Genomic DNA, 25,177 nt, shown 5'->3' on the forward strand with positions numbered 1-25,177 from the left:
TGCCTGACCACTCTCTCTGTAAAGAATTTCTTTCTAATATCCAGCCTAAATTTCCCCTGGCAGAGTTTAAGCCCACGCCCCCTTGTCCTATTGCTAACTGCCTGGGAGAAGAGACCAATCCCCACCTGGCTATAACTTCCCTTCAGGTAGTTATAGAGAGTTCTTTCTCCTCTACCTCCTGGTAGAGGCTGGAAGGATCCTCTGTAAGATAACACAGATCCAAAACTCTGCCTGTGAAACTCCAAAATCCTTTCCCCTGCTGCCCTATTTATCTCAACCACGTTTTACAAAGCAGGAAGGGACACAAGCTAGAAAACAAAAGGCCTTCTTAGTTCTGCTCCATAATATTCCTAAGTACTTTGCATAATAGTTCAGTTTTGATAACCTCCTTTCATATGCTGCAATAGCAAAAATAAGAAAAGCTACAAAGAATAACAAATCAACTTAAGGGTTTCACTCTTCATGGAGGGTATGTGAGACAAAGAAGGACTAGAACTATCCAAGAAATCTGAACTCCTCTCCAAGGCATTTTTAAACCTGTCTTTTTAAGTAATTTAAAGCAGGTTTTGCTATTAGGACTGGAGGGAGAGCATAGGCTTCAGATAAGGAGCCTCAGTGAAACCCGATGGGTGAATGATGGTCTATGCACTGTGTAGGTCAAACTCTGATTATCTAAATCTTAGTTAATCAAAAGCAATTATCTGAAAGTCAAATATGCCCTCCAAGTCAGATAGCTTGGCGAGACCGACTTATAAAGCACACAGAAATCCTAAACTCCACAGGACCACAACTGCAGAGACTATGAATTTTAAGTAGGATAACCGGGAGGACAGTTCAGAAGGTTTTAACCGTATTCAAGACTCCCAGCCCGAGGGCAGTCTTCAGAACCGACTAGAAGATTACCCTTGCAATTACTCGGACATTTTTGGTGTCTCCATGCACCCTCAGATTACAGGCTACTTGGAGTGCAATTCCAGTTAGGTATTTAGAGAGGACTCAGGGTGAAAGTCTCCATTACAGGCAGGGCTGGTAGAGCCAGGCTGGCTGATACTTCCCATTCTAAGACCCTGTTTTCGGTTTGTAATTTTGAGAAACCATTTTAACTTTTTTTTTTCATGCTATCCGCATTTGATTTCAGGGTTGCTAATTTTTTTGTTACTTCAGACGTATCAATCCAACCAGGGAAAGAAGTAGGTGGAATATTTTGTCTCGTTTATGACTGGGGGGGCGACCACAAACAAAAACGCCTCACACACTTTGAAAGCCCTGTGAGGACTTCATGTTTAACAGAAAAACTTGCATTTCAGCGATCTATATTTAGCAACCCATACTAAAAAGTCACCAAAATCTGACCAACATTATGCTTGTTTTACATTTTACCAACTATATCTATTAGTAAAGCCATATATGATGGTGCAAAAAGGCTAAAAACAAGGAAAAAACCCAAAATCTGCCTAAAGGAACCAATCCACTCTTCACATTTATCATGGATATCATTATTCAGATGACAAGGCTGTGTAAATTTAACAGATGGTGGCAACAAGCTTTACATTAAATATTAGGAAACATTTAGCAATGCTCAGAAAGGAAAGGACTTGGATTGTCGAGGCTGGCAGTGGCATCACAAATGTTTTTGAAGCAGGTTACTCGCCATCAGGAATGGTTTAGACACAGTTGATTCTAACAGGAAATAGAGATGCCTGAGGGAGGCTGGCAGTGCCACCTGCACCCCATTGTCTGTAATCTCATGCTCTGGTTCAGGGCTCATCCACAGCTTCACAGGAGATACCTGCAAGGTCAGATCCCGGCCTGGAGATCAATGACAGCAGGGAGATTATCCATCTCCCATACTTTGCACCATCACCTTTGCAAGGATCAAGTAATATGGAACAGCAGTTACCTCAAATCCAAAGGAACCCAAGCAACAGATCTGGAAGTGTAGTGGAAGGCAAGTAAATTGGGACAAGAAACCTGAGCGCCAACAGGACAGACTTAGTGTTGGGGGAAAAGGGACAGATCAGACAAGTTTGACTGCAACAGGAGCAGAAAAGGCAAACTAAATGGGGAATGCAAGGAGTCAGTGGAGAAGTTAAAAAAACATATGACAAGTAGGCTGTAGTGAGCACAGGGAGGAGGAGGAGAAATAATAAGCAGGCCTAAAAATTAGCTGAGAAAGAACTGAAATGGTCAAGGCAAAGAGGTAGTGTGCCGAAAGACGATGACGCATAACTGGAGAGGAATGGAGACAGGGACAGCATGGACATGGGCTTGCACAGGACAAGCACTAACCAGGGATCATGAGGACAGAGTGAGAGGAAGAAGACCCATCTATCCATCTATGATGGAGGGCAGAGCTGAGACAGTCGAGGTCATGCAGGGATGGAAGAGAGGGAAAATGTGCCTACTAGTGTATGCTCCCCAAGCCTAAACCAGAGCCTAATATTGTGAAAAGTCACCATTCTTCTGCTGTCAGCAAATACACAAAACCAACTGGCAAACACAGATCAAGCTGGCCTGCAGAGAAAATGACAGCTAATTACACATTCAGTGTAAGGGGCAGAGGTCTGTGGGATGCATCTGGGATGGCCAACCCTGCTACCGATGCTTGCGGAGGTCATCGTGGTGACACATATACTGGAGCTGATGGGGACGGGTGGAGGGCTGTCTGGTTTTTCTTTCTTGTGGAAAAAAAATAGCATGCAATCATGTGATTAAAGACTATCATAAATAGAAACAGAAATAAAGAGAACAAATGAAGGTTTCTTTCCCAACTTAAAATATGGAAATGCCCTGGAATTGAAGTGCTTTCCCATTACCATCTTGATAACTATCAATTCAGTTTGTGAATAATATTGCTCAATGGACATTTTTTCAAAGGGGAAAAAAAAACCCAGATATTTTAAACAAAGCACACAGTTGAACTGCTCCAGCATTTGTCTTTTATATAGGCAAAGCCCACTGTAGTTTTTTGAGAAAGCTTTCAGTTGAACACTAATTGCTCCAGCTTCTGCACACCCTACAAAGCCAGCCCATATATCCCAGCCCCCATGGTCACAGCATGAGCTTCAGCAGCCCAGGAAAAAAATAAACAAAAACCACAACATAAAGATCACAAATAACTGTACAGGAGCAAACCAAAATACTTTTGGTAGGAAAGTTAACATTTCTCTACTCTGATTCCAGAGAATGTGTCAGATAGAAAGAATACCTGACTATAACCTTTGTAACAATATTAGAACAGATTAAGGTAAATCAACCACCTCCTCCCTGGTACTTAGACCTTCAAGGGATGCCTGTCAGTCAATTCTGTGACTTTGCAACTGGGAGACACACAGGTTAAGGAACTCATTGAAAAGGGGCAGCTAACGGCACACATCATCTGCTGAAAATGTATCTAAAAGAGGAACATCAAGCATTTTACCTGAAGCAGTTAATAAGGCCAGAATCCAGGCCTAAAACCATCAGTTCTCCCATTGCAGCCCCCTTTTGCAAGGGTGTTAGAATTTTATAGTAGAAGGCTGGTCGATACTAATTAAGTGCAATGGAGCCATCATGAATTAATAACCTGCAGGGGAAGACATTGCTGGTTTTAAGGGCTTCTCTCCTTCTCAACCTTCAACTTTCAGTATTTTTTGGTAGCTCACTACAACCTTTTCACTAATCCAGATACTTCACAAATTAATAGTTCTTAAAATAACAATAAAACAGTATGTTAAATTTACACAGTCTTGTCATCTGAATATCACAGCATGTACTGTGGCAAACTTAGGCATCCTCATTTCTCAATTCCCAGGTACCTGGGGATTAGTTACCTAGTCACCTGCAGAAGAAATGCATTAGGGAACAGAGAGGTTATTTCTAGGACAGGGACTTAAGGAAATGGCACTGCTGTATCAAGTTCCCCCTTACAACACCATCCTGCCTAGGCAACACTGAACACAGCTTCTGCCATCCCAAGTCTGCTCTGCATGCACCTACAGCAGTTCGCTTCTACTCCAACGCATCTGAAAGTGCTCAGGAAAGGTGGTAAGGAGAAAAGGACTTGAAAAAACACTTACTGGGTTCTGATAGGCCCCACTGATTTTAAGCCCTTAAGAAAAAGCCCTTCTCAACCAGCAGTTAAATCTCTAAGTATTACAACAGTTACAGACACAACCCACAGGCCCACCTCAAGCAACCGTGTCCTTACATCAGGGAAGTGAGCCGCAGATCCAGCTTTCAATTCCCAGGGGAGATTCTCCTGGAAAAGTGACCGGCCAGGATTCCTCTCACACAAACCTCTGCTGCTGACACGGTGTCTGCAGCGCTAAAACAAAGTCCTACGACAAAAAGTAGAAAGGAAGCAAAAACTAGGGGACAGGCATAGGCAGAGAGACAGTTATCATGTAAACAAGCGTCGCTTTTGAAAGGCAAAGAAGAGCACAAGGCCATGGACAGAGGGCAATCCCCTTCAGACAGCTCATGCAAGTTTGCAAGAGTAACACCAAACCGAGGAGCAAACAGCAAGGACGCTTGGCCGGAAAAGAAAAGGAGATGCAATCCTCAAAGCAAGAGAAGGAGACAGGGGAATAGCGGTAGCTCCTGAAAGAAGTCAGAGAGAACAAAAGAGAGCCTTCCACTATGCACAGAAAAAGCTCTTTAAAAAGAAAAAAATTTAGTGAGGCAGGGGAACCCTGCAGAACCCAGCTTGCCCGGAGGGGAACAGATCCTAAAGCAGACATAAGGGGACGGCTGTTCTGGGACTCGGTCTCCCTTGCAGCCAGGTCAAACAAAGGAGGATGGTCTCCTATAATTGGATGCATTGTATATTTTTAGTTAGCACAAGGTGGCTGTCGTGGCAGGGCTCCCCATCTCCTGTCTTCATCCCCCTCCAAATACACACCCCCTGCATGATCCCAACATGGAACACAGACAAAGATCCATTTTATCACGCCATTACTGTAATGGGAGGTAGAGAAAGATAGGGAAATGGAATGAGGCAGAGGAAAGAAAAGGAGACAGAGAAGCTTTTAATGAGTCAGCCACAGCTCTGATTTAAATAAGATCTCCATTTAAGGAGCTCTGCATTCGCCTTTTTTTTAAATTAAGAAATAAAAAAAACCCAATCACTGACTGAGCAAGCAACTTTTGGCTGTACAAGGTTGTCTCAGCTACACACAGGGTCTGGCAAGGAAAGGGTTATGGAAGGGGGAAGGGAAAGGGAAGAAAACCTCTGGAAAAAATGAGGCTGCTTGCTGGTTCATTTTAACAAGGACATAAATTAGTCTCAAAGCCACAAACGCCATCACCTCCCTGAGCCCTGGGCAGAGCGTAGCAAGTCAAACACGTGCCAAGATAAACGGTGCTGGCTGGAGCCTCCGAGGGGTGCTGTGGGGGACAGGAGGGGGCACGCTGGCAGGCAGGGCAGCAAAGACACTTCAAGCAGTGCCACAAAATGCACACTGGTGATCCTGCAGCTGCACAGAAGGGGACCCTTCAGATGTTCCTGCCTACACCCACATCAAAATATGTGAACTCAAGAGAGAAAGAGGGAAAACAGGGTGCTGCAGTCGGAAAATAGCAGCTCTCCCCAGCCTGGCTTTAATTACCGCGAGCAACCCTTCTTCCTCCTCCTCTTCCCACCTTGGAAGAAGGCCGCCAGCAGGCAGCAACCCAGGTGAAAGGCTCCATCGCCAGCAGCAGGGAGGGGAGCAGACAATGGCGGGGTGATTCATTACAAAGGCACACATACATATATACATACATACACACACACACACTCGCTTGCTCGGCACTGCCGGCTGCCACATGGGCTGGCAGGTCTCCTTAAGGAGGCAGCAGCTCCCTTCCCACTCTCCGAGATGCTCGACACCTTCCCCCTCTCCCAGCCCTGATGGGAAACAGATTTGGAGGAAAACGCCAGCAAGGCACTGGGCTGTCCAAGAAAGGGAGGGCTTTGTGCTCCACGCAAGCCAGCAACCTCACCGTGCACCGCACAGAGAAAAAAGCCTTTTAGCATATAATTCCCATCCACCCAAGACTCTCTTTTTTATCTTCAATTAGCACATGATGTACTGGGCCTCGTTTAACACTCATTTTCACTGATTTAGGATTAAGGGGGATAAGACCAGGGTACTTTCTGTTAATGAATCTGAGCTCTTGCTCTCATTAGCAATTTTGGTTTCCTCTTCTTGAAGCATGTTTCTGCCTTCCAGCACCTCCAATTTCTTCCTGTAACTGCTTCTAGTCTTCCCACCCCACACACTCTCCTTTGCTTTACCAGCCCCTCATGCCTGCAAAGAAGCTGATCTCCCAGATTTCCAAGGAAGATGGGTGAGCTTGCTCCCTAAAACACAGCAGAACACAGATCAGGCAGGCAGTGTTGTCTGGAGACTGAACCAAGTGTAGCCAGAGACTGTAGCAATGTTGAATTTAGTCAGTGGCAATTGCCGGCTTACCATACGAACATTTACTTTTCATATATGAGATAAAGTTCCAACGAAATACATTCACAGGTTTTAATGTCACTCCACTGCTTCAAAGCAGCACTACAGAATGGGAAAAATGTGGCTGGGGATATTGTCCTGGATGTGCCACACTCAGCCATAACTACAGTGAAGCACTGCTAAGGACCAGCCTAGGAAGCCAAATGCTCCTCCTGCAAGAAGCAGCACTAAGCTACAGCTAAACTCGCCTTCTGTGTCTTTCTCAACTGTGCATAAAAGGGCTATCTGTTCCTCATTCAGAGACCACAACCGAGAGAAAGTCCGAGCTATCCTCCTCTACTATTTATTTTAATATGCATCTTCTTCAGCATCAGCATGTAAACATGCAGCACAAATCCTGAAAACCTATCCTAGATAGTACATACAGTCATAATTCAAGGTCAACCAATACTAATAATGCATGGTCTTGATGTCTCCTTTCCCACTCTAGTAAATTAACAGTTTCTGTGGAAGACAGATTTCCCTGAAGTCTATCAAGATATCCCAAACCTTTAAACAAGTTTATATCCACTTCGTTTCAGCCAGTGCTCCAGCAGAATCCCATCCTTCCCAGATCCACACATCTCCAAACCAACCTGCTCGTGCTTCAGGGTGCTCAGTCCTAGGCACACACAAACTGCACGCACTTGTGTACTGGGGACCCAGGCACAAGCTGTGTGTCTAACAGTTGTGGCCAAGAGCACATTGCAACACAAGGCTGCGCAGAACAACTCTTCAAAATGTGCACACACCAATCAGTAGCTTGGGGGCATACACCTCCGTCTAACTGGGCACTCTCTGAGCACGCAGCAATACATAAATGGACTCCAACCACAGAGACATAGCTTTTCAGCATCACTCACTAAACTAAATATAGGTACAGAAAGCCTCAGGAGATTTCTGCAGAACTCTTCCATCTCAAAACAGAAAGCCTTGGTCCAGATAAAAAGAAATCAGTAACGGAGTGGACTAAACAGCAGAAGGTGAGGCTTGGGAGCCTAGGAAGATACCTTAAGAATGGACAGAGACCTTTTTTCAGCCACTGACAAACACAAGATGAGAGAGAGGAAGGGTCAAAGTGGGTGTCACTGCTTGCAGCAGATTCATTCCAAGCCATGCACCCACAAAAGCGCCATCCCTTGCACTGGGACATGCAGGATCTCAGCAGCAGCTACTGAACGAGGATTCAGCCAGGGCTAAGGAAAGCCAAGGAGACAGTATGCATCTAGTATGAAAAACTGCAGAGCTCCACAAAAAAACCCCAGCACTTGTGAAACACAGATTTGAAGAAAAGTTCCCTCCAAGAGTCCTTTCCTCCGCCCCTTTGGGAATATCCCCCAAAGGTTTCCAGCTCCGCAAGGCACTGCAGGGCATTATATAATGCCTAAACTCCAAAGGATTCGAGCTCCCAATGCCTCTCTCCTCCTCCTCTTCCCTTTCCCACCTCCCTCCGGTGGCAACTTGCAGATGCCATGCCAAACAAAAATCTAAAAATCCAAAAATATTCAGCAGCCTTAAAACGCGAGCATCGTCTCATAAAACACCGTTGCGAGGTGGGGGAAATGCAACGGCCCTGGCAGCTGGGTGCGCTCCCCAGGAAACGTCAGCCGCTTTCCCCCCGGGAAGGCACCGGCAGCCCCACGCTACCTACAAGGGCTTCCCAGCCCTCACGGTGACCGGCAGCTGGATGGAGAAATGGCTGGGAAGACGTTTACCTTCGTGCTCGTCCAGGATCGGTCCTTCAAAAGAGGCGTTAGCCTAACTCGGGAGAGAGGCACCGTGCTCCTCACACACCTCTTCTCCCTAGAGAGCGCTGTGAGGCTGCTCCGGGCAGGGGGACTGCAGGAACCCCTTCCCCAAAGCGCCCAACCCGGGTGCCCGGCGCGACGGGGCTCCCTCCCGCCCCAGCGCCGGGGGGGGCGGCGCGGAACCTCGTCCGCTCCAGGGGGAGGCGGCGGGGCAGCCCCGCTGCCGGCCACTCCGCTCCGCACCGCGCCGGGAACCCTGCTCCCCGCCCAGACAAAGCCGGGCAGGCAGGCGCCGCGGCATCGGCATCCCAGCCCGCCCGCCAGCCTTACCTGAGTTACCATTTTCTTTTTCTCCATAAACCAAAATGGGGGAGCCCGGCCGCAAAGGGGAGGGAAAAAAAAAAATAAAGAGGAAAAAAAAAAAATTAAAAAAGCAGCAGCCCCGTGCAGGCGGGCGGCGGCGGGTGCCTGCGCTGCGCTGCCTCGCCGGCGCGGTGCCCACCGAGCCCTTTTTCCTCCCTTTCTTCTCCCGTGTTCCTCCCTTTCTTCCCCCTTCCTCCCTCCCTCCCCGGCCGCGGCTCCCCCCGCCGCCCCCCCGGCTCCGCCAGATGGCTGCGGGAAGCACCGCCCCGAATGCCGAAGGTAATTAATGCGAGCCGGGACCGCCCCCGCCGCGCCCCGCCCGGCTCGGCCGCCGCCGCGCCCGCAACCCCGGCGAGGCGCTCCCTCGCCTGCCTGCTGGGACCCCCCCTTTCGCACCCCCACACAACCAAGGAGCTGGAAACAAAAGCGAAGGTCGCCCCGCGCAGCGCGGCTCCCGGCCCGGCAGGACCCCACGGCCTGGCCGTGTCCCTCTGCACCTACCATCGCCAGCGGCTCGGGGCTGGCGGCCGGGCTGCTCCCGCCTGCAGCTCAGGAGGCGGGAGAGCGCATCTCCCAGCAGGAGGATGCTCGGGAGATAGCTGTCAGTTTGGCACACACCTCCCTCCTGCCACAAAAGGGAGAACGCGTGGGTGACACGGTGCGTCAGATGAACCGGAAGCAGAATCCGTGCCAGGATCTGCATTTCTTTCATCATAAAAACTGGAGATCGCTGGACTCCTTCCCAGCTTGCTTTTTTTCCCCTCCCATTTATCTTCAGTAAGCATCTGGCCCTTAACACCTGAGCACTCCACAGTTGGCAGTGCTTGTTCTCCCAGCTACCCCGTAAAACACACCGATATACTGCTACCCTGTTTAGCAGATGGGATCCAAGATGCTCCGATTGATGTTTCCCAATGCTGCACCCAGGGAAACCCGGGACAGGGCTGAGCACAGGTCCACCGGTCTCTTGGCTAGACAAGGAGACCGTGCCAATGCTCCAGTGCTCATGACGCGGAAATAAAACCAGCTCAGGCAAGTTGCCCTTCTGATGTCTCTTGACACCTGGTACTCAAGAGACACACAGGTTTTTGCAGCAGAAAAGCCAAATTACGGTGCAGTAACAAGCTGCATCCCCACGTGTTCTCTTTTGCACAAATATGCCCTGTTATAATTTGCACTCAAAACCCAAACCCAACCAACCTAACGATTTTTCCTTCATGGTCTTCTGCTACTGCACTGATCTCCAGACAAGTCATGCTGACCCATGCTGCACTTCACAGTTTCCCAATTTCACCACTGCAAACCGATCTCTGATTCCCTCCCTTCCTCTTTCTCTCCTAACACAGTAGAAGGCCATCAGGAGCACGCATCCCTGCCACGCTCACTCCTCTGACCGAGACAACGGCAAGCCCTTACATCCCACCAGAGCATGGAGCCAGAGACCCATGGGCCAGCCACCCCGTACAACCAAACTGTGGTTTGGTGTCCTCTTGAAAGGAGTCAGCCTCCACGGCTGCAGCCTGCAGGGCTCCAAGGCAGAGTACGCATTCTTCCCAGTTATCTCATTCTCTCTGCTAACTTGTATCTAACAATACTACAGGTTTACAGGCAGTATTGCAAAACCAGGGAAAGTATTGGATTATTTTATCCTCCCCTATTACAAACCTGAGATTCTGGACCAAGATTCTAGGTCAAGTGTAAATTCCATTTCAAAGCAGCAGAAAACACAGTGACCTCCTTATACCTTTGCCACGACAAAGCACCAGGTTTCAGCAACACATACCTCGTCCACTAGACCTCTGCAAATGACTCAGGATAATCTCCTTATTCCCTCCACGTAACTGTTGCATTTGCCCAGTCTCTTCTCTGCCATAGAGTGGCAACTTCTTGTCCCAGAACTAGGGCATAGACTTTCAAGACAAAGAAACATCATGCTACCGTCACCCCCCACTGTTCACCAGGAGAGCATAATTTCTAATCCATTTTGGCCTTCACCTTAGGAACCTCCAGAAATATTTACCATCAAAAAGAATCCTCTAAGGAAAAAGAGGTACCCAGCCATGCACTGAACCCTAACTTGCACTGCCTCCCCATCGCCCAGTTGGTACACCAGCTTTGCTCATGTGTCAGTAGAGTGGGAACTCCCTTTGGTGTAATCTACTGCTGGTCTCCCTCTTCCATCTCCATTGTAGGCCAGAGAGCATCTCCTCCCCCATGCTTGAAATATATCCACCTTTGCTCCTGTTTAGCAAAAGAAAAGCCCCAATTTCCAATGGATGTGCTCTGGCAACAAGAAATGCAGGCCTGCAGGAGCTCTGATTGCCATAAAACCTTCTGAAAGTAACATCTGATACGGATTTTCAAAAGTTTCAAGAATACCATGGAAAACATTATCAGACTTGATAACACTTGAGGTCTTTGTTGTCTTGGGCTCTACTGGAGCCCAAAAAGCAATACCTGATAATGAGCAAGGCTGATAAAATTTATTGGTGAATCTGTGCAACTCACCTTTCCTCACTGAGTTTTGGGGGTTCAGATGTCTTATGGCCAAAAGAAATAAGTTTGGTGGACCTCCATCTATGTTGTCCTATTTGCAAATCATGGAACCACTATGCAATTAACCATCACCATTTGCCACCCTCTACTGAGGAAAATCAAAGACCCAAACTGCAGAACACGCTTGCTTGAAACAACAGAGGAGCACGAGTAGCGCTGAAGGCTGGAAGCCTGAAGAACATACCACTCAGAGCCATGAGATCATCCCTTCCTACTTACTGCATCTATTCAAGAAGCAACATATTCAGAATGGCTCTTGGTGCCAATACTTATGAGTTCTCATGATTTCTTCTGCATCACAGGCACATATGCGTTGAAACTTCATTACCATGCTGTAGAAGTTGCATTCTGAAATAACTATGGGCAAATTTAACTGGTGCCAGGACACAGCTTATCATCTTTACCACTCCTGGCAAAGCTCATTGTTCCCACCCGTGCACATCCGCACCACTTCTGTATTCTCTCCTGTGTTCACCCAGATGCACATGATGGTTTTTGGTTCAAATCCTAATGGAAAATAAGATGGAGAAGGATGTTCAAGCAAATGGCGACAGGGCAAGGCCAATGAAATCACAGTGATGAGAGCAGAGGTGAAGAACTAACCTCTAGTTTGACTAAGTGGTTTACACATACATTTTCAAATACTTGGGTTAGTTTAAAACTCATAGGACTAGTAGAAATGGCAAGAGAAGAGAAAGCCACAGGTACTCTGCTTTCAGCAAGTTCAAGGTTTGCCTTCCTTCTTTTGCTATGCCTGTAATTCCTCTTTGCTGCTAAGGTGCAAAGAAAGCACAGCCTTCAATTTTAACATCCCATTACCTGCATTTCTTTGCTGGCTCAAGTTTAGATGGAGCAAACCTGCCAGCTGGATCAAGGCCAGAGGGAAGAAGAAAAAAAGTTTCAAGTGCAAAGAACCAATTTATCAGGAACAAATCTTAACAACCAAAAGACACACTTCTGGTGGTGGATTCTATTCATGTGTGTAATAAAAACCCTGGTACAAGGTAACCTAACAAAATACCCTTTAGTGCCTATCTGAAGTATCTCAGGGTAGATAATCTTCAACTGCCAGTCTACATTTCATGTTTTTCTGGATAAATTTGGTGCCTGTGAGGACAAGGAATGCTGACACTGAATAGCCAAGGACTGTGCAGAGAACATCATCTTTCACTTGGCTCCGAAAGTATTTGAGCCTGACCCATAGCCTCTGGCTTCTCCAAGACTCCACACGCTGGGCCAGCAAATCTCACGTGTGTTCCAAATATAGCCCCCTCCCCCAGTAGAGGCTGGAATACAGGCTTTGCCCTGCCCCAAATGCTGCTCTCAAACTCACCCATTCCTATCACCCTACACATCCTTGCTAGACCTCCAAAAGCAAAAAAGTGACGAATGAGACTTTTTTGGAAGTCTTGTGGGAGGTTTCAGAGGAATGAAGAGGAATATAGGTGAGAAGCCGCTCCCGGTGGCTTGCCATCCCTGCGGGATGGACTGCAGTCACACGTACAAGTCACATGCGCGCAGACAACGCAGTAAGACACACAACAACAGACTAGTTTGTGGAACACAGATGGCATTGCTGTCAACTCAACCCCCCTACAGGAAAAAAAAAAAAGAAAAAAAAAAAAAAAAAAAAAAAAAAAAAGGAGGAAGGGGACAAAAAGCCAAAAATACAAACCAAAACACAAAAGTCTCAAACAACACCGACCTTGGAGTTAAAGTGTCAAACGGTTCCACTCATACACAGGAGCCTCAAAGCCCTTCAGAGCCACCGGGCTGCCAAGGCCTGGGACGCACCAAGCCAAGGAGCCCAGCATGGAAGCAGCGTCCTTCTACAAAACCAGCACGCAAGCTCCAGTTTTGCCTGAAGAACATATAGAGCAAACGCCAAGTCTCTATAAAGTCACCATTGTCCTTTTGCTTACCTGGACAACTGGGTATTGGTAATCCATACAATACACACCATACATAGCCAAAGATCCTTCAGCTAAAGGCCAAATGGACACAGGAGTGGAAGCTTCAAACTCGAGTCTCCGTCTTTCAGCCTTGTGGGAAGGACTCTGGCAGCCCTGCGCAGTGCTTGGCTCGGGCCTCTGGGGCCACTCAGGTTGACACTAGCTCAGCTGAAAATAAAAAGAAGCTGCCTGGCTCAGCTCAGCTCAGCCCCTCTCTTCTGGGATCCAGCAAGGCAGCGCTCAACCATAGGCAGCAGACGCTCCTAAAATTAGAAATCCCCTACTGAAAACGGCCCTGCAAGCCTTGACTGAAAAGTGCTCTGTGACTCCCGGGCAGCAAACAGAGCGAATCCCAGGAAGAGGGGGACACAGGATCTTCGCAGGCACCGCCGCCAGGGATGGGAGGAAGCAAACAGCATTTAGGATCTGAAAAGAGCATATGTTCTGGGCTCTAGGTGCGTCAGAGGGATCACTCCCAATCCAGGACAGGGAAAAACATATGGGACTGTTCCTCCCCCACCCCCATACCCTTCTTGCTGTCCTCGGCAGGGACAGGTGCTGGGATTAGCATAGTAAAAAACCCTTTGGTGTCAGGGAGGGAGGGAGAGGGGAGAAGCCACGTTGGTATCTCACGCTGAAGAGATCTCTTTCACAACGGAGTATATGCCCGTATCGTTTAACGTCTCTCCCTCCATCCGCACTTGAGGCGGGCAGGGACAGCTGCTGGAACGGGGCCGGTGGGGGAGTCGGGCCCAGGGATGGCCCCACCACCCCAGCCCTGTGCCGGCAGGTTACCCCTTTCAGCTGTTCCAGTCAAACTGGGGGCTGAGGGGGGATTAACTCTGCCACAGGGGACATCGAGCAGTGGGGAGAAAGGGGGCAAGGCTGGGCAGGGCCAGTTGTTGTGCCCATTTTAGGAAGCCCGTCCTCCCCACTCCCAGGGAGGAATCTGCTCCCTGACTGACAGGGACAGATGGGGAGCTGCCCGGGCAGAGTCCAGCAGGCTCACCCTGCCGGCCCTGCATGCCGGGCACGCCACCCAAAAGCCCACTGTGGATTCTTAGAAGACACACCATGGCTGGGGGGGCCCGACCTCCCATAGCAAATCACATGAGGTTTCACCCATTGCTACACCAAACCACACCAGGTGGATGCAGGTCCAAAACTGGGCTCCCAAAGAATTAACAGCCCAAAAGGTTCCCACTGTCCTCCAAAGAACAGCAGTGATAAAATCCCTCCCTCTGAAGTTTAAAAAACGAGGATATTATAGTGATCAAACCCAACAAGGGCTATCCAAATTTACTCCCGCCTCCATTTTAAATGTACATGGTGAGGGTTTTTTTTGCATTTCTAATATTTCAATTTTCTGTAGTGCTGCTGTGCATCACTGAACAGCCACCTCAGCCTAGCTCTGGGGTAGCTGCCTTTCCATCCTTATTGATAATTTCCTCCCCCTCAAAAAGTTAAACTTAAGATCTTTATTTTTTCCCCAAGAGGTTAAATACATGGATCACTCTTCAGCACAATTTGCATACACGGCACTTTGTAATTTAGGTAAGGGGTGCCTAATCTGCAGCCCCCGACCCACCCAGCCTGGCAGGACAGCTCTTGGTTTCTCGGCTGCTCCCACTGCCCCACGGTGCCTCACAAGACACGAGCTGGGCAAGTGGTCACAGCAGCTGCCGCCCACTCTCGTCATCTTTCCTGGGGCCATAGGGCCGCTTCTTCCTTACAAAAGCAGCACGGCCAATTTGAGGAGTATAAAGCATGACATTTTCTACATCTTCAAAAAAAAAAAAAAAAAGTTTCTATAGCCATTGTTTCTGTGTGAAGATTTGCACAGTGAGAGAAATTAATTGCCCATAAATGGGAAAGCAGCTATGCTTGTAGATCTCTTCACTGGGAAAAAGGATGAGGCTGCCACAATAAACCTCCATCTAATTCTGCCTTAGGTCAGTTTATTTTGCCCCAGACCAGCTTCCTGGAGCTCACATCATGCCTCCTCCTCTCCTTCAGAAGGTTGTCTGTCCACCTCTCAGCACTCCCCCTTCAAACCCCGCTTTGGGGCACAGACAGTATCTGGTTTCCTCTGAACAGCCAATTCTTTTTTCCCTTCTCCTTTCCGTAACTACAGATTCAATAGGTGCCTGCCCTTCATTCTTTTGCATAGCTCGTTACTATGCACTCAGGCAATTTAGTATCTCCAATAACATCTTTTTATGAAAAGCCATTAATTTATAAAAACCTGAAGTCTTTTCCGCTGCCTGTTTTTGCTACTCAGTATTAGTGCCCCTGGTTTTAAAATCAAATCCCTGAATAGGTTAAAAACCTTACATTTATTTCACAGTCCAATTCTTGCCATTTCCAAACAGGCCTCAGGGGAATAAAAGATATCCAAATCCTAGTGCAGATACCTTACTATCTATACATACCAGCAAATGGGCAAAACAAAACAAGGAGAGGGAGCATCACCTAAGCTCCTCTTTTGTTTTAAATACAGATTCAGATAGAACTGCCATGCTCTGAAGTTGTTGATGCAGATTTAAATGTTCGCCTTAACCAGCATTAAGATACTGGGGTGACACTTTGGTAAAAAAGCATCGGACCTCCTGCGTCCCACAGATGATTAAATGACAAAAACTAGTTTTAAACTTGTATGTGCCATGGTGGATACAGCAGGATTAAACAGACTTTATTGACTGGTAATAACTATGGAATTTCTGCAGGGCTGGCCATAATGGCTGGTTTACTACTGCACATTGAGTTGCAAGCAGTTTTCATCAAATGTAAGATGGCGCTGCACTCCATAGTTTTATTTCAAGATAAAGGCCCAACTGCCTTGCCATATAACCTGCTATGCACATGCATTTCCAGTAACACAAGTTAGGTAACTGTTATAAAATTATAGCCTTGTTCCTGCAAATGCTTGCACATATGAATAATTTTTAAATTACATAAATATTTATACTGCAAAAGAGCTCCTGACACACAGGATGAAATCAATTGCTATCATACAACGTCATCTAATCTTTTCATAAAATTCATCAAGCTACATCATAGAACTGGGTTTTGCAGCTACGCTACCCCAGCCAAAAGCCTGCTCTAGAACCTCCCTCTCCAGCAGCTGGGAACCGTGTTCATCTCCAGCATAACATTATTCCTGAGCAATTTCTGTTTCTTTTTGTTCATGTGCCAGTACCATCCTCTGGCTTAACCGTATTTTCTCTTTCCTTTACAACTAAACCTCCCTGGTGTATCCCCTCTCTATCCATCTTAACAAGCAGCTGTTCTGCTCTTTTCTCACATGACAGGCTTGCTGTTCCCCAGTCTCTAGAAGGCTTTTCTTGCACCTGATCAACCCCATGCTCATTGCTCATATTTTTTTTTTTCTTTTTTTAAAAAAGACATTACCCAGAACAACATGGTTAGCTCTTAATCCGTTTCACAGTTCCAGCACTAAACTGCATCTTCACCAGCCTCATCAGTACTTTCCTCTGTAGCACCATATCAGAAGCTGTAGGACCCATCTACACATTATCATGTGAAGAAAAATGCATGAAGTTAAGAAAATGGGCTATCTTGAAGACAGATAGGCTGACATGGCGCAATCCTATTCAGATGGATTTGTGTTGCCTTTTATCTCATTTTTCATTTGTGTCCAAGCCTTTAAATACTATTTTTGTCTTGGATTTTGCAAGCAGCTGAAGTTGGACCAACACGTCTGTATTTTCTCAGATCATTCCCCACCATCAACAGGGCTATTACACTTCCTTTTCTCCAAACACCTGGTAGCACTCCTGACTTCATAGATTAAAACTTGTATCAGTTCTGCAACTTCATGGACCAGTTTCTGATGCTTTCAGGAACAGGAATCACTGCTCCTGAGGCGACCGCACAGCCCAGACCAGCCTGCATGCACGAAGGTCTTTGAAATGCCCAAGGTGGAGGTTTCTATGGTATACCCATTACCCATCCTGCTTTTGCTTCCATGATCAACTCTATCTGTAACAACAACAAAAGATTTGTTCATTTTTGTGATCACAGCGCGTATCCTCGTTAATTACACTAACCTCAACACTAAGTGGCCCTACATCTTCCCTTCTTCTCTCTACTTGTATTTCAATAATTTGTCACCCATTTTCTTAGTAGCATTTCCAAGGCTGGCAGTTCTCACTTTATCCCTACAGTTCCTGACCTTAAAGGCATAGTAGTGTCTGCTCCTAAGTCCTTTTTCCATCCCTTGTAAATTCTCTTTTTGCATCTAGTAGCCTTTATAAGGTGATTATGCATCCAGTTAGGCTGAAGTTTCCTCTTACAAGCTTTTCTGTCTTTACTTATATCAAAAATTTGTATCCAAAGTACCTCTAACAAAAAACCAAAAACCAACAACAAAAATACCCACCACACACACACAAACCCAACCACACACCTCTATATTCAAGTCTAAGTTTTCAATCCAGTTCACTGACTTCATTAAATATGATTCTATGACATATTTTGCTTCATGTATCAAAGCCTGAATCATGATCACCCCATCCAAACGTGGGGACATGGAGGCTTCTAAACAGCTTGTTTTCCTGTAGTAGTCATAGCACCAATAATTTACTCACTGTCTTAACAACAGGTGATGATGCTATACTGAAAAAAATCTTTTGACCCTATTATTATCAGCAACATTTGTTCTCCAAGCCTTATCTGAGAAATGAAAGTTTCTTGTACTAATATTTCTAACGGTACGGGGAACAGTATCATCTCAGAGCCTCAAAATCGTATCCAAATCCAATCCTACAAGGGATTACAGCAGACTCACAGTAGCCCCTCTGGGACCTCTTTTACCATTCTTCCCCACGGCAATTTTGACCAGAAACAGATCCTGTGTTATCAGTATTACTCTTCTTTTTTCTTTACAGTCTACTGCATACAATACAGCCTATCATCTATTACATCTACCCTATCTGAACTGCACATAATCTTGAATGCATGTTAAAGCCATGATTTCTATTCTTGCAGATTGATATTATCCCTATAATATCCAGTTTCATGTTCTGCACCAGTAGCTCTGGTTCCTCTATTTGTTATTTCTAATGCCAGGAGCCTGAAAAAAACCCCGATATGTTTGTGCATTTACTGATCACACAGCTCCCAGCTCCCTCAAGTAAGAACATCACCCATCTAGTTACTGTTAAATTCTATTATTATTTTTATAACATCAAATTTTATTTTTTTCCATGTCCTACCCACCCACCGCATTGCCTAGAGATACTGTTTTACATGCTGCTGTAGCAGCATTTACCTAATTTTCCTCTTTCTGCGTACTAAGCAAAGCATGGAGAATACACAAGTTTTCCCAACGTTCTCAAAAGCTAGCATTTTGCTTCACATGCACTGATCTCTTTGATGTCTGCAGACTACGGAGCATTTTGGAATACACAAGAACACAGCCCTGGGCTCTGCTTTGCCTGCTCTCTTCAAACTGCTTACAGCAAGCACACCAAGTCACAATTATAATTACAGCTATAAGAACAGAAGCTAGCCATAGTCTTCCTATACTTGAAGTGCATCCATGGTAGCTCCCAACATTTTCCACGTACCTTTTTTTTTTTAATTGCTAAAAACTATGGTACTGTGGGGACACAGAAATACAGCATCGAGTCTGAGATATTTCCATACTGCACAGTCATTACACCACATTGATCTTTACTAAGGAAATTACACAAACAGTTTCATTTTATAAACTGAATTTATAAAATCTTTAGTATAATTCTCTGTTCTCCAGACAAATTAATCCAAGCCTTATCTAGTTACTCCCACTAAAGAGCTCTTACCTCCGCTGATTCTAACTCTTCATCGCTAGAAGCCTGGCTGATGCTCTTCCTCTCACCCACCAAAAATGGCATCTTTAACAATTAGCCAATCACTACATCTGCTAAACTGGGTCATCAGGGATCTGATGAGCAGCTTACAATATGTCTCTGCTTTTTAAAGACTGATGTAAATGTAGGAAACATGCCAGCAAGCAAGGATGCATTTTCTGGCTGGATATGTACTGATTTCCATAGCAGCTAAATACATTGAGTGGCTCAGCCAGCTCATACCACTGTTAGACAGGCAGCACACAGCACCAAGATCACATCTTTAGAGCTACAAGAGATTCTCATTTTGCACCAGAACAAGTCTCGTGTCCTGAGCACGAAAGTGGCTTTCAGTCACTCCAGATGAATATATTGGAAAGTCATAATTCCTCTATAGGGCTACATTTTCTGGGCTGTGTTGCTTGTTTGGTTTGAATAGGTATAACATTTTTCAAAGAGCTGTGTGATTTTTTTTTTCCTTCCAGTTGTAATATAACCAACATCTATAAAAATTACATATGGTCGAGTAGTTGTTATTTTGACCCTGAAATCATTAGAGATTCAAGTGGGAAGGACATAAATGTAGGCAGAGCACGTACGGCAAAGCTCAATATTCAAAAATGGCAAGCAGAAGCAAAGGTGATGACAAATAGGTGAACACATGAATTGGTTTTCCTCACATTTCAGAAACCTGGCGGTTTCACACAGGTGTCCTGATCTTAAGAGCAAGAAGATCTGGTGGTGGATCAGGTATGCAGAGGAGAGAATAACTTGGTGCGAAACCAGCACGTTCCTTGCGAGTGAAACGTGTTAAGCATGCAAATCCTGAAGATCAGGAACAAGATGCATTAAAGAGAAATGGAACCGACAGTTCTGGGAGATGTGGAGTAGCTGCAGAAGCAAACGAGCGCATGTTGGATTAGTGTAATAAGGACATCACAGGAAAGAATTTCAATGTGTTGGTAAATCCATAAGAACCACTGCTTGCCTGAACTCAGCCTGATCAGTTAGTGCTACTGATTTCCTCTTGTTCATTAGGATTAAGGTTCCTAAATCACATTAACACAAATGAAATTACCAAAAATAGACTTTGAATCCAACAAAACTAAAATCTCCCTGGCAGAAGGGCTAAGAAGCCCAAAGCTAGAGAAGGCAGCAAACACCAGGTTATGGGTAGCAGAGAAGACAGTCACATCACACTCACTGCTTCTGCCAAGGAAATTCCGCAGGTAGACAATGGAACCTCAGTCATTACACATTCCAGTTTTCATGGATAAAATTCACAATCTCGAGAAAATTTTAGAGAGGAAAAATACTGAAGACAACATTTAATAAAATGGAAGCTCTGAAATAGCTCCTGGTCATGCCCTTTCCCCTCAAAGCACTGGAGATCTCTCTTTTCAATCTCCTTCTACAACACGTTCTCCATTCACAAGACAATTTATTTACAAGTGATGGAGTTTGCATCTGCCTTTACCATCCTAAACACTCCCAAACCAAGCTCTGTAGTCCTGAAACTGATGTAAAGTGGCTAAACAGCCAGGCACCATGCATGCCCTAAACTATGGGCACAAGATACTTGCATCCTGCTGCCGCCCTCAGCTATTCACTGCATCACCTTCGCACAGCTATTAAATATTAATGGTTTGTCTAGACTGGAAAACTAGCACAGCTTTAAAACACAATTACAAATACACAGCATAGAAGGACAGGTCAGAATTAAAAATAATTATTTCTTAAGTACCACTTATTTTCAATTCCTCAACAAACTCTGCTTTAGGGAAGGACAAAGAAAATGGAGGCAGAGCAAGGATATCACGTTGGTCTGCTGAAGCAGCATATTACAAGACCTTTGTTTGCTGGAAAACTCTTTTGTTTTGTTGAGCTTTCTTACAGTTATCCAAATAGAACAGTAGCATTAGCAAACTCCAGAAACCTACAGACCAAAACAGGACTCGTGAAATCAAAAGCCTGGATCTTCCTCAGCCAGAAAACAAAGCTCTCTGAATACCCGATCTATGCAGTCATGGCTGTCAAGAAAAAACAAGACTCTTGGAGAAACCGCAGGACAGTAAAGACTCTTGATCCTGAAGTTAGATCTGTGTAGGTAGAGCCTTTCTGAGGTTAGAAGTACAGATCCTGCCCACACAACTTCAGCGGCCGGACAAGGACCCGGAGTCAATTCAGGCGAAACTCGGACTGCCCAAAGTCTGTCTCTGAAATTGTTGCAAACAAAACATGTAAGGCAGTGATGAACACTCATCTGAAGTTTGAAAAACCCTGTGTCAAAAGATTGTGCTCCCAGAACTGAAGTTTTATGCACAACGCCAGCTAACAAGCTGGCTCCAAGGAAAGCAGCTTTAACAGAACAATAACACACAGAAATATATTAGTGATGAAGTTGCAAAATAAAGCTGGCAGCAGTCTGGACATACTAACAGCATACAGAATACACAACTTCAACTTTAATTCCTACCCCAACCCATTGCTTTACACGCATCACAAAACCTGTTTCAATGATGCTATCTTGAGAAATCTCCAGCACATCTGAGTGTAACAGGCGACAGGTTCAAAAGGAGCTTTTAAAACCAGACAGGCTCCATCACCTTAGTTATTACCAGACACACAATATAAACGGGGAAAAGAAAGTACACACAGATTTTTCCAGAAAAAAAAAGAAACATGTGTTGGGCCTGGGCCTCCTTTCAAGGAGAACTCTTAAGTGCTTGGCACTGCTTCAGGAAGAAAGTAAGTGTACTTTTGGGCTAAGCAAAGAAGGTGATCATAGCAGAGTTTTCTTTTGGGACCACTTGTATTTGCACTTATCTTGGTAATGCTACATGTCCATCAAAATGCTTTTTGCCTGTTACATGAAAAACAAAAAGGTGTCCAGATGCAGAATTTCAACATCAAAGAAGTTTCCTCTTGGTAGTTTAGACGTTACATGACAACCACGGTGCCTTTCTATATTCCTTTGGGGGTGGTGGAGAAAGGGGATGCAGACAGAAAGAAAAGAGCAGAGACAGTTTTCCTTCAATGTAGAGGCTGCTGGATGTACTGGCTAGCTTCAGGAACTCAAACAGATAAAAGCTTTGACCATTTTGTCTCTCATACTCCCACTTGATTTTTCACTTAACAAGTAGCAGCAGTTCAATTAGCTGATCCTTAAGGGGACGACTTCCATACCTAGACAGTTAACAGGGAAATGCAAAAGACAAAGACTTGACTCTTCGACGAAATACAGCAGCTTAAGCTTGAGCATGTCTCCAGATCTCTTGCTAAGCTTAGAAAAATTAAGGTTAATTCCTTAATTAAAGAACTATCTTCCTAAGAATAAATATTATTAAAGTCACCAGATGGTAGTATCAGAGATACTCTCACCAAGTATTTTTAATTGAATGAATCACAAACTAGGGCTGGTCTGCACAGGCGATTTCCCCCATAGTGTAATTATAGTTACACCGTTATCTCAGCTCCACCAGCACGTTGCCACGTGGTAGCTGTGGGGCCGCCGGTGACACCAGGCGCATTCCCAGTCCCTTGCAAAGGCTGGCGGGATAAACTACTTTTGCTGAGGGTTTGAGCGAACATGTTTTACCTCACCTTTGCCTGGGGTGAACGGAGCACACGATCAACTATTGCACAGCATTTCAGTACGTGACCGTGTCTGACTCATCTAGCTGAGTGCTTGCTCCCCAACAGAGACGGTTTTGCTATGGATTTTCCTCCTCACCTCACCTCCCAGCTTATCAAATTGCTTCCATGTGACAAACTAAAATAGAAAAAGGTACTTGTTCCAAGTTATAGAGTGTTCATACAATAAATTACACTAGTATTGACTTAAATTCATCCCACCTTAGAACAGGATGCCTTCCCAGCTACATACACAAAAGCAGAATTTGGAGGAACTGTTTTCTCAGGCAGCATTTTGTTCTTTTGACACAGGAGCAAAGGCATTCCCTGCCTAACTTGGTTCAAATGGAATAGCAGAGCAGCTGCCTACACACTGTAACCGTGCAAGCAAGAGACAAAACATGTCAAAAATATTAAGCTAAACTCTTAATAGAATGGAAGTAAAAAAAATGGAAGTGAGACAGCCGAGTCTGAGACCACGTTACTGGCAGGAACTGAGGAATTGGAGAATATCATGCAGGCAGGACCTTTGGCTGCTGCAACAGCAGGTCACCAAATAAATCTCAGGAAATAATTTGGAAACAGTTCCAGCGTGGCAGTATACAGAATATGATATGTTCAGCGTAAATCTGTAAAGACAATTTCATGATAGAAGAATTACATCTGCCCATTAATTTCTTGTAGGCCCCAGTTCAAAATATCGCTCTCCTGCTAAGCTTCAGATGATGAATCCTGCTTTCTCCTCATTCCCATTAAAAAAATAATAATAATACCAAACTCAGGCAGCTCAAAAGAGATTCAAGAACAAAATACCAGAACTGCTGCAGTTAGGAGTTTGGTGCATTTGCTGCGTGTACAGAAAGGATCCAGAAATAGCACGCAAAGTCGAGGTTTGGCAAGAACGATGCAGTTTACCCTGAAAGAGCAAAGTCAGACACGCTATATGAATGGTGACAGCAGTAAGTCATGCTTTAATGTAGGGAATGACCCCAGGGACTACTCTTGTTGAGGCAGAGGTGCTAGTTATTGCTGTGTCCCTCCTCCAGTGGTTTTAGTGGAGAAGAAGGCGGCTGTGGTAGAGAACAGAAGAGGTATGTTGAGGCTATGCCAGCTCTTAGGCAAGAAGTAGTCTTCACAGTGCCTTCTGCCTCAGACTAAGACAAAAACACTAAAAGGCAGCAAACACCAATATTTTGTTTGGTTGGGTTTTTTGAAATCTATCTATTTATCAGAAAGCAGGAGTGATTAGAATTCTGGAAATCTTGTTCTTCTCACAAGGTCTCAAGACACCGGGACCGAAGTCTACCATAGGCACAGAAGCTGTTACCCACACTTCTCTCCAAGCGCCAAGAAGACTGAATAAAGCCTGACATGGCTCAGTCCCAAAGCCTGTCCTGTGGGCTAGCTTCAACTTCCCAGCAAGTTTTAAAACAAGCTACAGCAGCTGATATCCTTGGACAACAACCACTGGGGACTTTCTCTCCAGTTGCATCATCTGCACAGTCAAGATACATGCTCTTTTTAGAAGCTTTCTGTAGCCTCTACAATTTCACACATTCATTCACCTCAATTTGCCACTATCTGCATCCTCTGTCCCAAAACCAGGAAGCCCTAAAGATGGTTTCCTGGCTCCCAGGAAAACCCTTATCTCTGTGTTCTGTCACTATCAAGAAATTGCCATCAAAGACTTGACTCGCATTCTCCATGAACCTCTCCAGTAAGTGTGCAGTGGGGCTATTCTCACTTTGTGGTAACAGGATTACCAACTCAAAAATTAACTGCAACCCCTCTGCATTCTCAGCTTTATTATATTGGCAGCACTCGAACTTCAGCCTCTACAGCTTTACGGGTCTCTAAGCATGAATTTAAAAGAACCACTTATCTCAGGCTAGAGATTTGTGCATAGGCCAGAGTTAAAGTAGGGCAGTACTTAAGCTGCATCTCAAGCTCACATTTTAATGAAGCAAAAGCTGCAACTTCAAGCTCTGAAGGGGCATAGCAGGCACACCTCCTGCAATTGCTCTGAATCAGATAACTTCTGAGAAACTTGGGTGAATATTGAGAATCTAATACGGCTTGATGGTCTGCGACTGAACTGCTTTAGCAGGCAGGTCGAGCTGCAGCATCCTCTTTCACATGCATTACCAGGTCCTCAGTACAGTGCTGGGAGTGAGACCCTTTTCTGCAGCAGAGGATGTGCAAACCCTGCAGGATGCAAACTTCACAGCAGCAGATTGCCAAAAGCATCTCTGGACAAAATGAAGAAAAACCATCGCTGCCACTCAACTGCCCCAGATTGTCTGCGATAGAACAGAAAAATACATAACCACCATTGAGATGAAAACAAAGAAAATTATGGCCATATAAAAAAATAAACTTAAGAAAAAGGCAAAAACCACAAACAAATATGAAAAAAAAACCCACAAAACAAAACACTTTCTGCACATTCTGTTCCTGACTTATCTTCTTTACAATTATGGGACAGATCTAATAACAGCTCCTAGAAATCCAGCTGTCACATTTTGATAGTTCACTGATTGCCCACAGAGATCTAATTACCTCGGCCAGTCCACATGCCTAAAACCTCACGTGGGCACAGCCATTCCTCA

At 45.3% G+C, this 25,177-nt stretch overlaps 1 protein-coding gene across 21 annotated transcripts in view; it reads right to left on the reverse strand.

Moving 5' to 3' along the window:
- RBFOX2 (RNA binding fox-1 homolog 2) overlaps window positions 1-25,177 on the reverse strand; it is a 174,481-nt gene that overhangs the window by 78,932 nt on the left and 70,372 nt on the right. The window contains exon 1 of one of the 21 annotated variants that reach the window (XM_082049578.1): window positions 13,054-13,499. The exons of 18 other annotated variants lie outside the window; for them this stretch is intronic. In XM_082049578.1, coding sequence (XP_081905704.1) covers window positions 13,054-13,098 — 45 coding nt within the window. In that variant the 5' untranslated portion in view covers window positions 13,099-13,499. Of the gene's footprint in view, window positions 1-8,542; window positions 8,773-9,076; window positions 9,095-13,053; window positions 13,500-25,177 lie in introns of those variants that run through there. 2 more of the 21 variants (XM_082049584.1, XM_082049580.1) reach the window with 2 other exon arrangements.

This window comes from Streptopelia decaocto (assembly GCF_964273445.1).
Source record: "Streptopelia decaocto genome assembly, chromosome: 1".
NCBI lineage: Eukaryota > Metazoa > Chordata > Aves > Columbiformes > Columbidae > Streptopelia > Streptopelia decaocto.